At 40.4% G+C, this 15,184-nt stretch overlaps 1 protein-coding gene across 1 annotated transcript; it reads right to left on the reverse strand.

The window, feature by feature from the left end:
• Nucleotides 1-13,449, reverse strand: LOC105284026 (protein argonaute-2). Its single transcript, XM_026974567.1, has 7 exons — nt 13,134-13,449; nt 12,788-13,051; nt 6,982-7,300; nt 6,525-6,876; nt 6,061-6,394; nt 3,165-3,364; nt 1-3,086 (listed from the first exon to the last, which is right to left on the reverse strand). Exons 1-7 carry the CDS (start codon nt 13,206-13,208, stop codon nt 2,978-2,980), a joined length of 1,653 nt encoding a protein of 550 aa, XP_026830368.1. The 5' UTR covers nt 13,209-13,449; the 3' UTR covers nt 1-2,977.
• Nucleotides 13,450-15,184: the final 1,735 nt, after the last annotated feature.

Raw genomic sequence — 15,184 nt, forward strand, 5'->3', positions numbered from 1 at the left:
TGCATCTCGCATTTGGTGCCTATGTATTCATTCAACAGCGCAAATAACTTTTTCTGTTTTTCCTTCTTCTTCTTCTTCTTATTTTATACTTTTTCGATATTTCTCCAGTAATTTTGCTTTATCACTCATCACTTGTCCTGGCTATCTCTCGGCTATGACTTATGCCTATGGTGTTTCGGAGCGGACTATAGATAATGAAAGCCGTTATAGTTATCAGCGGACATTCGCTCGATCGCGCCGGCGTGGAGAGTAAACGCCATAAACACTCTGGCGAGGACCAGAGAACCCGGCGTGGCGACTGATTGCGTCCAGCACGGATCGAGAATGATCGACTTGGCTTTAAATTTCCAGGTTTTTCACATTAACAACTAGAATAAATATTACTCACAAATTAAAGTCAATCTTCATACTTTCCGATATAATATTAACATTATACCCGTTGTACAGCTAACATTAGAATCATTAATACAGTTGATAGCATAGCATTTCCGCAAACTTCTCGAAACCTTGATATATCGTCGGTGGTTCAACAAATCGATTTTTTCCCCAAGAATATCTTCTCTCAATAAGATGATAATTATTATCGTTAATACTGATTTACACAAACCGTTGGAATCGCAACTGATCGCAACAGAAACGCGAGAGCGACGCGAGAGCCGGCGCTTATTATGAAAAATAAAAAAGATCTTGGACATATTAATGATTCTAACAATACACAATAATTTAACATCGCATCGTGCATCATATTCTATTAACAGGACTTCTATCGGCATATACTCGGATCTGTATATAATAGGATCCCTATCAATATCTTATCCCCTTAGGCTGGATTACATATATTACTTCTAAGGCTCGCTTATTGTATTATTGTTCCAAAGGATTGTTGAAATAGATTTGCAGCACAAGGATCGCGATCGTTAGAGTAAAAACACGAAGTTTCTAAAGTTTTGGCGTAACCAAGCAAAAATCGCAGCTACTCTCTCTTACTGCACGATTGAAAGATAGATATCTCTCTCTCTCTCTCTCCCTCGCTATCTTACAACTAAATATTCTTACAATACTCTTACTCAATTAATCCGGTATATCGTTCTCTCTTAAAATCTAGTTAATTTTTCTGATTAAATCGTTTTTACGTTGATTTCGCGTCGGCGTGATTATTTTCCTCTTGCTTCTCCTTCGCGCACTTTGAATTCTTTTTCTTTGCGCACACACACTCTGACGAGGCCCTGTCTCATCAGCCCATGTCTAATGCCACGCATATACTTGACTTATTCATAGCCGTCTTTCGTCTGAATGAGAGATAATAACACCCCCGGCTCATTGCGAATACTAGAACACGGATATCCATTTACTTTCATCCCCGGCATTTAACACAGATAAAGTGGTATCCTTAGAGTTGTATTTTAATCCTACCGTCTCAAACACTGTGTCACTGATAGCTAAAGTAAGCATAGATTATGAGCTAGCTGTGTGCAGACAATAATGATTTAATGAGAGAGAAAAAGAGTTAAAAGTGAAATTGAACGCGTTATCCTAACGGTTAAAGACGCTAAAATATATATATATATATATATATATAACGAGAATTAGTTAAATTATGTTACATCATGTTTCAAGCCTTAAATTACGACGGAAGTCATAAATAACGTGCTCTACATAACACACTCCTCGCCTACTTTCGCTACACAAATTGTCTTCGAGTACGAGGATTATGTCCCCGTTATCTTCTATTATCCACTATGCTGCTTACAATTAGCCAAAATTTACATACGGATTGGTGTTGCTCAATCGGTTCTTCCAAGATTATTTATCCCAAGATTACTTTGGAGTGCGCGAGAGAGAGTTTCGCAGGATTATTCGATTAAAATACGTCGTATAAAAGATAACACGACATGATTCAGCAGATTGTGACCGCGGTCCGCGTCACCGTCGATCATTCGTGCCAATTTCTGTATCATGAAGAGATCTAAAAATTTACACATGATCTACGCGGAGTCGAGCCGCGGAGGCTCGATTCCGCGCGAAATGAAAACTATACACATGCAACAATATAACAGTCTCGCGAAACGGCGATTTATATAATTATGACGTCATGTGATTTCATATTTCCCGTATCTTCTCTTGCACGCAAAATGCTGGGGGAAAATTCTAATCTCCCCCGAAAAATAAGCGTAATATACCACACTAGTGTCTCATCGTGTTCGTGTTTCGGACAAAGTTTGTGCCAACAAAAATCCACCTCTGGACGTTGATTGTTAGCTTGAGAAGTCAGCAGTCTAACTTAGTTTCTAATTTCTGCAACGAAAAGTTCCTTTAGCCTAATTTTTCGCGAACAAACATTTCTTTCCTGCTGTAACGCGCGCATGAGTTGCGGGCAGTGCCCATCCGAGAGATACCTCTCAAAGGAGTAGAGGGGAAATGTATGTATACAAAGTACACGCGTGAAATGGTACGTCCATTTATAAATATAGCTCTCGACCTATATCCCTCGACAGCGTCTCTCAGATGCGCGTCAACTCGCCCCGACAGTGAACAGTGCAAAACTAAAAGTAAATTAAAAGCACCCCTCGTAAAATCCTACTCTATACAAAACGATCGTAAAATTGGTAGAAAACTTTTGGCGCCCGTCGCGTGACACACAAAATCGTAGATGTACAATATGAAATGTAATATAAGCGTAGACGTTAAAAAGCTCCGATTTAAAAAGGAAAAACAAACAGATTTTTAAAAAGATGAGGGGAAAAGAAAAAAAAGTTAATCGTAAGAATCGACTACTCGAGAGAATTGACCTAGCTTTTAATTAATGTAGTCCAAGAATCGATAGTCCCACGTTGCATGTGAACGAAGCCTATCTCATTTGCTGTTACAAATTTCCTGTACTGCGCGAAGTGAAGTCGCCTTCCACCGCCGTCCGAGCGCAACTTGCGAGGCGCGGATCATCCGCGCGACTCGATCCGAGACGTTAACGCGAGAGGAATTACGCGAAATACATGACCCGTTTCGTGTCGGCGTGGACCGTGATCGCACGTGCCATTGCGCCCGGTGTTCTGTCCTCGCTGCAGCCCGACTGATGGGACCCTTCACCGCTGTGGATTGAAATTGTCGAGTGTAAAATATCATCATGCACTTCTTGCAAGGTGGCGGAGCGATCAGTCGGGACCAACCTGTCGTGCTCCTTCTCGACCAAATGATATCTAGCTCGGAAGGCCACAAGATGAGCATAGTACGCTGGCGCCGGTATGCTAACGGATCTCGTGCATCTGACGTAAGTGTGACACAGCTGATAAGTGAGACACTGCAGCTCGTCGCTCTCGAAGTGGTTATCGTCCCAGAGAACATGGTAGTGCGAGGGTCGCGACGTGCCCTAGAACGATGAAGGGAAACATTTTAAGGGATGATAAAGACTTGCCCTCGACTCGACCGGTCTGGCAAAATTTATTTCTTATTTATTGGGTCGTCCGGAAAGTTCGTGCCGATTTTGAAGGAAAATTCAAAGGCAACATTTTTTTATGTCGATAAATATTTATTGACTTATGTATGCACCGTTTTGTTTCACAACCTTTGTCCATCTTTCACGCAACTGGAAGATTCCATTCTCCCAGAACTTCTTAGGTTTCTCGGCGAAAAACTCCTCAAGGTGGTTTTTTATGTCGATCAAAGAGTTGAAGTTCCTGCCGCTAAGAGAATTTTGCAAAGACCTAAATAAGTGAAAGTCTGAAGGTGCAATGTCTGGTGAATACGGTGGGTGAGGTAGCACATCCCAGCCAAACTCCAACAATTTTTGTCGGGTAGTCAAAGAAACATGAGGTCTGGCATTGTCCTGATGGAACACGACGCCCTTCCTATTAGCTAATTCTGGACGTTTTTCCTGAATCGCTGTCTTTAATTCGTCCAGTTGCGAGCAGTACTTATCTGCATTTATCGTTTGGTTGTGCGGTAGGAGCTCATAATATAGGATTCCTTTCCAATCCCACCAGACACAGAGCATGACTCTTTTTGGATGAAGGCCGGCTTTCGGAGTGGTTAATGCTGGTTCATTTCGCTTACCCCAGGATCTTTTTCGTTCTACATTGTTGTAAATGATCCATTTTTCGTCACCCGTCACTAATTGCTTCAAAAATGGTACGTTTTCGTTGCGCTTGTACAGCGAGTCGCAGATGGAAATGCGATCCATTAAATTTTTTCGGCCAAATTATGCGGAACTCATACATCATAGCGACTTACGTAACCAAGCTTCACTACATGATCGTGGACAGTGGTTTTCGATATTTTCAGTATCTCTGCTAATTCACGTGTCGTGTAGCGCGGGTTATTCTCGATCAGTGTCTTGATTTGGTCATCATCAGTAGTAGAGGGTCTGCCCGAGCGTTCTTGGTCTTTAAGGTTAAAATCACCAGCTCTAAACTTAGCGAACCACTTACGTACGGTTCTTTCAGCTAAAGCGCCTTCTCCGTAAACAGAACATATCGAATTTGTTGCTTGTGAGGCATTTTTGCCTTTCCGGTAATAGAAAAGCATCAAGTGTCTAAAATGTTCTTTGTTTTCTTCCATCTTCAAGAGAGTACAAAACTGACACGAATCAATTTATCTGAAACAACTTTTTTCCTAAAGATGCGTTGAAATGTCACCTTCAAGCATATGTATATAAATCGCATGTTTTCAATAACATTGATATATTCAGACATGTTCCAACGCCATCTATTAAAAATCGGCACGAACTTTCCGGACGACCCAATAATTTCGTTTTTCACAAAGCGATGTCGTTAGTCGCGTTCCTCGATACTTAACCTTACTCTAAGCGGCAAATTCGTTTTATATTTTGACAACTGACATTTCAGACGTCATTTAGTATCTTATTGTGTTGCGATCTGTCAAGTAATTGTTTTTTGGCATCACATCAAACATGGAAAATCAAAGTGAGCATTTTCGTAATATTTTGCTTTTTTACTACCGAAAGGGCAAAAATGCAGTGCAAGCGAGAAAAAAATTGTGTACCGTGCACGGAGAAGATGTACTGAGTGAACGTCAGTATCAGAATTGGTTTTCGAAATTTCGATTTGAAAGATGCACCACGTTCAGGTCGGCCAATTAAAGCTAATGACGAGAAAATAAAGGCTCTGGTGGATGCAAACCGTCGCATAACAACACGCGAAATTGCTGAAAAGTTAAATTTATCGAATTCGACCGTTTACGATTATTTGAAACGCCTTGGATTCGTTTCAAAGCTCGATATTTGGGTTCCACACGATTTAAAGGAAATTGACTTGATTCGACGCATTACCATCTGCGATTCATTGTTGAAACGTGAAGAAAATGAACCATTTTTGAAGCGAATCATAACTGGAGATGAAAAATTGATTGTTTACAACAGTGTTAAGCGAAAACGATCATGGTCCAGGCAAGATGAACCTGCTCAATCGACATCCAAGGCAGATATTCATCAAAAGAAGATCATGCTTTCTGTATGGTGGGATTGGAAGGGAATCGTATTTTTCGAGTTACTACCAAGCAACCAGACGATTGATTCGAAAGTGTATTGTCGTCAGCTGGATGAATTGGATGCTGCCATCAAGCAGAAGCGACCAGAATTGGCGAATAGGAAAGGTGTCGTATTCCATCACGACAATGCCAGACCACACACAAGTTTGGTCACTCGCCAGAAGCTTTTACAGCTTGGATGGGATGTGCTACCACACCCACCATACTCTCCTGATCTGGCACCATCCGATTACCATTTGTTCCGGTCTCTACAAAATTCTTTGAACAATGTAAACTTCGATTCAAATGAAGGCGTCAAAAATCACTTGCTTCAATTTTTTGTCAATAAGGAGAAGGACTTCTATGAGCGTGGAATCTTAAAGTTGCCAGAAAGATGGCGAAAGGTAGCGGAACAAAATGGCCAATACATCACTGAATAAAATTTTTTCTAAATATGAAAAAACCGCCTTTCATTTTTCCTTGAAAAAACGAAATAACTTTCCGAACAACCCAATAGATTTAAAGCGACGTCTCGAAACGAGCGTGTTTTCCTTCAGAAGACGACTGATCGGCGGACGTTACCTGGATACCCTGGTGACTGCACAGGTAAAAGTCGAATTCCGTCGGATGCGTTATGCACACGTCGACCGTCGTGCCCGCTGGTATATTCCCACTCTTCCCGCTCTGCTCCTTCTTATCCGCGCAGAACAAGCGTGTGTGGTGTCGCTTCTGCACTACGATGAACGTTATGCCAGGTCTGTATTCAAACTCGAGCTTGAGGCAGGCCTCGCGAATGGCAACCAACTCGTGCTGCAGGACTTGAAGAAACTGCCCCTCAGAGACGCCGTCGCGATATAAAATTATTCTGTGCGGTTTATAACCGCCCGTACTTTTGTAAAACATTATTAATAATTCCCTGGAAGAAAGGAAGAGCAACGTTAGACGGCATCTTTAGCGTCACGAAGGACGAAGACTGGACGATAGACTTGAAGTAGAAAATTTACCGTCCTGGCGTAAGCTTTCAGGAGATTCGAGTCGAAACCTACCTAACCATCGAACTAAGCTCCTGAATAATTTCTTGTCTGTGCTGTTGAACCCGCACGGTCGCCGCGTAACGGGACGGATGCGCGTCCATGCTGCCGACTACGGCGGCTATGCTAGGTTTCTTGTTATCTCCTGCCGGCGGATGAGTCACGTCAGCTCCAAGAAATATGACTGGTTCGTTAAAGACCTTCGGTCTTATGCTAGGTACTAGAATGCTGTTGATGCCTCCCAGCTTCACGTTTATCTTAAGACAGAGATTGGACAGCGTCTGCGGCGATGTCTTATTCACATTCTTCGCCTGTACGCACTGAGTCGCCATACCTAGTAACGTGTCACCTACTCTCTTCACCTCAGCTGAAAGGAAAAGAGAAAAGAAAATTGTTTTGTTAGCGCAAGAGTGAAAAATAAATTATTTAATTATTATTATTATTATTATTTAGTCCTCGAGGTGCTGCTTACCGTATACAGGAGTTTTCCCCGGCAGCACGACGCAGACTAGCTGCAGTTGCGAGAAGGTCGATTTCAGGTATCTGAACATGGGCTCGACCTGATCCGGCCCGGTAGCGTATTTACAAAAGCATGGCTGCCCAATGATGGGCATACCGGCGTCGTTGCTAATCTTCTGCAGCTGCGTCGTGAACGAACGTAACGCATCCTCGCGTACCGTTCTCTGCGGCGCGAAGCAAGCGATCGCCCACACCCTGATCTCCACGCCGGTGAAGAACTGCTTGCCGCGCATGTCCCACACGCCTTGATTAGGCATCGCCTGCTGCTTCGTCTTCGCGGAGAAATATTACATTATTAAGTTGTTTGCGTATATTTCGTTTAATGTTTAATGTTTAAATTCGCAAAGGCGATCGAGAATATTATAGCTGCATGGAACAGATACTGATAGCATCAGACGAGTGATATCCGACTGCAAATGTAACATCCGTTACATTTGTAAACCGTAGCTACGATTTCTCTGTTATACAGGGTGTCCCGGGTTTTAACCGACAAACTGCGGGAGCATATTCTACTAGTGGAAATAAGAAAAAATTCTTATATCGAGTTTGCTTAGAAATGCTTTATTACAAAGTTATAAACCAATATTGAAAAGAAATATCAGATAAGTAACAACGGAACATAGTGCAGAATTTGGAAGGTCGAAGATGTTTATGTCATGTGTATTCACGTGTATTCATGTTCACTATGTTGAAACGATTCAGTATGATTGTTACTTTCCCAACAGTAGCCGTTAGATTTCAATCGTCGTGTCAACTAGCAATTACTATCAGAATGCCAAAAGTGTTTTCAAATGAGGAATACACTGATATTCGTTTCGTGTACGGATTCTGTCACGGAAATGCACGAGCTGCCGTACGAGAGTATCAACGTAGATTTCCTAACAGGAGAGTACCAGATAGTTCTGTGTTTAGTAATACCCATTTGCAATTACGTAATTTGGGTTCATTTCGACCTATGAATGAATATGATGATGTTCGTTCAGCTCTAAGACACCGACGACGCTCGGAAAGAATCTTAAATCTTCGCCAAAACAGCTGGATACAGTTAGGCGGTTGTCCATCGCACTATGCTAGACAAGTTAGAAACTGGTTAGACGAACATTGTGCTCATAGGTGGATTGGTCGAGGAGGACCTTATAGCTGCATGGAACAGATACTGATAGCATCAGACGAGTGATATCCGACTGCAAATGTAACATCCGTTACATTTGTAAACCGTAGCTACGATTTCTCTGTTATACAGGGTGTCCCGGGTTTTAACCGACAAACTGCGGGAGCATATTCTACTAGTGGAAATAAGAAAAAATTCTTATATCGAGTTTGCTTAGAAATGCTTTATTACAAAGTTATAAACCAATATTGAAAAGAAATATCAGATAAGTAACAACGGAACATAGTGCAGAATTTGGAAGGTCGAAGATGTTTATGTTATGTGTATTCACATGTATTCATGTTCACTATGTTGAAACGATTCAGTATGATTGTTACTTTCCCAACAGTAGCCGTTAGATTTCAATCGTCGTGTCAACTAGCAATTACTATCAGAATGCCAAAAGTGTTTTCAAATGAGGAATACACTGATATTCGTTTCGTGTACGGATTCTGTCACGGAAATGCACGAGCTGCCGTACGAGAGTGTCAACGTAGATTTCCTAACAGGAGAGTACCAGATAGTTCTGTGTTTAGTAATACCCATTTGCAATTACGTAATTTGGGTTCATTTCGACCTATGAATGAATATGATGATGTTCGTTCAGCTCTAAGACACCGACGACGCTCGGAAAGAATCTTAAATCTTCGCCAAAACAGCTGGATACAGTTAGGCGGTTGTCCATCGCACTATGCTAGACAAGTTAGAAACTGGTTAGACGAACATTGTGCTCATAGGTGGATTGGTCGAGGACCTTATAGCTGCATGGAACAGATACTGATAGCATCAGACGAGTGATATCCGACTGCAAATGTAACATCCGTTACATTTGTAAACCGTAGCTACGATTTCTCTGTTATACAGGGTGTCCCGGGTTTTAACCGACAAACTGCGGGAGCATATTCTACTAGTGGAAATAAGAAAAAATTCTTATATCGAGTTTGCTTAGAAATGCTTTATTACAAAGTTATAAACCAATATTGAAAAGAAATATGAGATAAGTAACAACGGAACATAGTGCAGAATTTGGAAGGTCGAAGATGTTTATGTTATGTGTATTCACATGTATTCATGTTCACTATGTTGAAACGATTCAGTATGATTGTTACTTTCCCAACAGTAGCCGTTAGATTTCAATCGTCGTGTCAACTAGCAATTACTATCAGAATGCCAAAAGTGTTTTCAAATGAGGAATACACTGATATTCGTTTCGTGTACGGATTCTGTCACGGAAATGCACGAGCTGCCGTACGAGAGTGTCAACGTAGATTTCCTAACAGGAGAGTACCAGATAGTTCTGTGTTTAGTAATACCCATTTGCAATTACGTAATTTGGGTTCATTTCGACCTATGAATGAATATGATGATGTTCGTTCAGCTCTAAGACACCGACGACGCTCGGAAAGAATCTTAAATCTTCGCCAAAACAGCTGGATACAGTTAGACGGTTGTCCATCGTACTATGCTAGACAAGTTAGAAACTGGTTAGACGAACATTGTGCTCATAGGTGGATTGGTCGAGGAGGACCGGTTTTCTGGCCTCCAAGATCGCCCGATTTAACGCCTCTTGATTTTTATTTATGGGGAACTTTAAAAAATAAAGTTCACAGTACAGAAGTAATCTCGCTTGAAGGTTTAAAGCAACGAATTACTAATTCAGTTACCGAGATGCAACAAAATTTTCAGGAATGTCGTACCGTAACAAATTCTGTACTACGTCGATGTCTAGCTTGTACCGATGTGCAAGGACAACATTTTGAAATGCGTCACTAAATCATTGCGTAGATAATTTTTATTTTTGTGAAAAAATCCGTTGTTACTTATCTCATATTTCTTTTCAATATTGGTTTATATTGGGTCATCCGGAAAGTTCGTGCCGATTTTTAATAGATGGCGTTGGAACATGTCTGAATATATCAATGTTATTGAAAACATGCGATTTATATACATATGCTTGAAGGTGACATTTCAACGCATCTTTAGGAAAAAAGTTGTTTCAGATAAATTGATTCGTGTCAGTTTTGTACTCTTTTGAAGATGGAAGAAAACAAAGAACATTTTAGACACTTGATGCTTTTCTATTACCGGAAAGGCAAAAATGCCTCACAAGCAACAAATTCGATATGTTCTGTTTACGGAGAAGGCGCTTTAGCTGAAAGAACCGTACGTAAGTGGTTCGCTAAGTTTAGAGCTGGTGATTTTAACCTTAAAGACCAAGAACGCTCGGGTAGACCCTCTACTACTGATGATGACCAAATCAAGACACTGATCGAGAATAACCCGCGCTACACGACACGTGAATTAGCAGAGATACTGAAAATATCGAAAACCACTGTCCACGATCATGTAGTGAAGCTTGGTTACGTAAGTCGCTATGATGTATGGGTTCCGCATAATTTGGCCGAAAAAATTTAATGGATCGCATTTCCATCTGCGACTCTCTGTACAAGCGCAACGAAAACGTACCATTTTAGAAGCAATTAGTGACGGGTGACGAAAAATGGATCATTTACAACAATGTAGAACGAAAAAGATCCTGGAGTAAGCGAAATGAACCAGCATTAACCACTCCGAAAGCCGGCCTTCATCCAAAAAAAGTCATGCTCTGTGTCTGGTGGGATTGGAAAGGAATCCTATATTATGAGCTCCTACCGCACAACCAAACGATAAATGCAGATAAGTACTGCTCGCAACTGGACGAATTAGACAGCGATTCAGGAAAAACGTCCTGAATTAGCTAATAGGAAGGGCGTCGTGTTCCATCAGGACAATGCCAGACCTCATGTTTCTTTGACTATCCGACAAAAATTGTTGGAGTTTGGCTGGGATGTGCTACCTCACCCACCGTATTCACCAGACATTGCACCTTCAGACTTTCACTTATTTAGGTCTTTGCAAAATTCTCTTAGCGGCAAAAACTTCAACTCTTTGATCGACATAAAAAACCACCTTGAGGAGTTTTTCGCCGAGAAACCTAAGAAGTTCTGGGAGAATGGAATCTTCCAGTTGCGTGAAAGGTGGACAAAAGTTGTGAAACAAAACGATGCGTACATAAGTCAATAAATATTTATCGACATAAAAAAATGTTGCCTTTGAATTTTCCTTCAAAATCGGCACGAACTTTCCGGACGACCCAATAACTTTGCAATAAAGCATTTCTAAGCAAACTCGATACAAGAATTTTTTCTTGTTTCCACTAGTAGAATATGCTCCCGCAGTTTGTCGGTTAAACCCGGGACACCCTGTATACTATCCAAAGAATGCTGTACCCTTCGCTACACTTATCACTTGGAATCTATCGCAATGGCAAGACACTCGAGATACTCGTCACACCAACAGCCCAGATATCAAATCAACCAGGTCTAGAACCCATGCCTTCATTTGACAACTTTTGGCCACGTGTGTAGAAAAGTACACCTTATCAAGTATGGTCTTATCGCTGAATATAGAGGAGAATCCCCTATTATGATAATCCCCTATATTTATACATAAACTTATTACTCTTGGTGTAAAATGTATTTAGTGAAAAAGTCATTGTTCGTTTTTGCGTTTAGCTTTTGCAAGAAAAGGTTTGTGAAATTGTGAACATGTCGAAGGAACTTAAGGTAAGTCTTTAAACCTTGTTTATTACATAATAAAGAAATGGTTGGCAATAAATTCAGTATGCAATGATAGAGTAGAATCGTAGTAACAGGACAATACGCGATTTGTTGAATTGCTTAATTGTAGAGGTTAGATTTCATGATCGCGGAACCGCTAGGCGCGTGGCTCGTATAATGAGATATTCAGGGTACTCTTAATATGAGATAATTATTGCTCGAATGTGAAGAGTATGTAGTGTAATAAAAAGAAAGAAAATACTACGTTAAGGTTAAAGAAAAGTTAATACGAATTTTTGTGTATTTAATTTTTATAGAATCTGACTATGGAGGTTAGAGAAACGAGGAAGCGTCGACAGTGGAATCGTGAAGATTTGGCCAAGGCTGTGGCAGCAGTATTTTTATAAAAATATCTAATAAAGTTTTTTACTTGCAATACTGACGTATTTTGCACTTTTAACACCGATTTCTCAAGGTATCTTATATTAGGAGCACACTTTCGCGATTTTGCGTAAAGCTCTTTTTTCAAATTTTAATTTTCAGAAAAAATAATATTTAAATTAGATTTTTCATTTCACCAACTTAAAGCTTATTAAATTCTCTTCAAGAGAACGTATTACATTTTTAAATTCTGCCTATAGATTTCCTTACATTCGGAAAATCGATATGGTATCTCATAATCGGGGACTTTCCTCTACATCATTTTAATTAAAACGTAAATGTCACGAGTGCTGTTACGCGAAACACGAATAAAATCGAATAAAAAAGATAAATAATATAAATCAAGAATAAGCCTAACAATCAAAATTATACATCCTATATATGTATATCGTGAGCAACAGTTTCATGATCTCGCAGATTCACAAATACAGAGAAATATAGCAAAATGACTTGGCGAAATTTCGATGCTCTACTAAAGACTTCTGCCAGAAAGAATTAATAATTATATTAGCCTCCGCAAATGTGTGACTCGGCTAGACCTGACTGATCCAGTTGCAAGTGTTTCTCACCTGTCCACTGAGGGAGCTTACGCGCCCTCCGTACTGCAGTTTGGGCGGTGGCAGGACACGACCCCTGACCTCCATCATACTATTCGATATGGTCAATCCGAATTCCTGTACGTAGGAGTCATTGTTAAAGTCGGCTCTCCTAACGAGATTGTTGATCTCCCGTTCACGATCCGGTGCGGAGCGCGCGGTCGCTTTGATCATAGTCGAAGTCTGCATATCGGTCAGCTTCTTGATGCAGCGTTGTCCGGCAACGATATTGCAAACCTGAACACCAGAATAGAATTGCTTCAATTGTTTATTCCTTAACGGAAAAAAACGAAAGGCTTTAAATCTCGGAGATGCCAACCTCGAGCGGCAGATACGTGTGCTTGTGTTCCTGACCAACTTGCAGGCAGGGCAGATGCGGGTGACGCAACTTCATCTTATACTTATCTAAAAAGTATTTGGCAACTGTACATTCGACCGTCTGCCCGTTATCCAGTTGCAATGGAAATCTGAAATTCAGTCCGTAACGATAATAATAATGCACATTTACTTTCACCCTCGCTACATACAGGGTGTCTCTCTTATCATCCACCAGCCACTAAGTACCGCAGCGTTATTTCTTATGGAAAATTGAGTCGAAAAGCCCTCAACTATTGGGTTGGCCAAAAAGTAATTGCGTTTTTTTCCAATAGATGGACATACATGTCTTGAAATGTAACTAACTTCATTCTAAACCGCAAATTCATTATGTAGGTTAACAACACACAGTTCAAGCTTGTTTTACAAAAAGAAAGTACACGATTTCGTTAACAATTGTTTGTTTGCCGTCGATTTCAAAATGGAAAATCAAAAAGAACATTTTCCTCATATTTTGTTTTATTACTTCCGAAAAGGGAAAAACGCTGTGCAAGCTCATAAAAAGTTATCTGATGTATATGGCGAAGATGCTTTAAAACTGCGGCAGTGTCAAATTGGTTTACTAAATTTCGATCTGGAGATTTTAATGTGAAAGATGCACCACGCTCAGGAAGGCCAATCGAAATTGATGATGACAAAACAAAGGCACTGATCGATTCCAATCGGCGTTTAACGACACGAGAGATTGCTGAGAATCTTAACATATCGAAATCGAGTGTTGAAAACCATTCAAAACGACTTGGATACATTAGTAAGCTCGATATTTGGGTACCACGTGAGCTCAAAGAAATTCATCTCACTGAGCGTATTGACATCTGCGATTCTCTTTTGAAACCTGAGGAAAATGATCCATTTTTGAAACGTATGATAACAGGCGACGAAAAATCGATCGTCTACAACAACGTCAAACGAAAAAGATCGTGGAGCAAGCGTGATGAACCTGCTGAAAGCACTTGAAAAGCAGATATTCACCAAAGTAAGATTATGCTGTCAGTCTGGTGGGACTTTAAAGGTATTGTGTATTTTGAGCTGCTTGCAAGGAATCAAACCATTAATTCAGACGTATACTGTCGTCAACTGGATAAATTAAACGATGCCATCAAACAGAAACGTCGAGAATTGGTGAATCGCAAAGGTGTTGTGTTTCACCATGATAACGATAGACCACGTACAAGTTTGGTCACTCGTGAAAAATTGTTGCAGCTTGGATGGGATGTGTTACCATGATGTTACCACATCCACCATATTCGCCAGACCTGGCACCATCAGATTACCATTCGTTTCGTTCTTTGCGAAACGTCTTGAATGGTAAAACCTTTACTGCTGATGAGGATATAAAATCGTTCTTGGAATTGTTTTTTGCTGAAAAAGATAAGAACTTTTTTGAGCGCGGCATCATGAAGTTGCCTGAAAAACGGCAAAAGATAATCAAACAAAATGGACAATATATTGTTTAATAAAGTTTTTGTTTCCCATGAAAAATTCGCCTTTTATTTATATGGAAAAAACGCAATTACTTTTTGGCCAACCCAATATATGGCGAAGATGCTTTAAAACTGCGGCAGTGTCAAAATTGGTTTACTAAATTTCGAACTCGAGATTGTAATGTGAAAGATGCACCACGCTCAGGAAGGCCAATCGAAATTGATGATGACAAAACAAAGGCACTGATCGATTCCAATCGGCGTTTAACGACACGAGAGATTGCTGAGAATCTTAACATATCGAAATCGAGTGTTGAAAACCATTTAAAACGACTTGGATACATTAGTAAGCTCGATATTTGGGTACCACATGAGCTCAAAGAAATTCATCTCACTGAGCGTATTGATATCTGCGATTCTCTTTTGAAACCTGAGGAAAATGATCCATTTTTGAAACGTATGATAACAGGCGACGAAAAATCGATCGTCTACAACAACGTCAAACGAAAAAGATCGTGGAGCAAGCGTGATGAACCTGCTGAAAGCACTTGAAAAGCAGATATTCACCAAA

This window comes from Ooceraea biroi, chromosome 13, assembly GCF_003672135.1.
Source record: "Ooceraea biroi isolate clonal line C1 chromosome 13, Obir_v5.4, whole genome shotgun sequence".
In the NCBI taxonomy this organism is placed as follows: domain Eukaryota; kingdom Metazoa; phylum Arthropoda; class Insecta; order Hymenoptera; family Formicidae; genus Ooceraea; species Ooceraea biroi.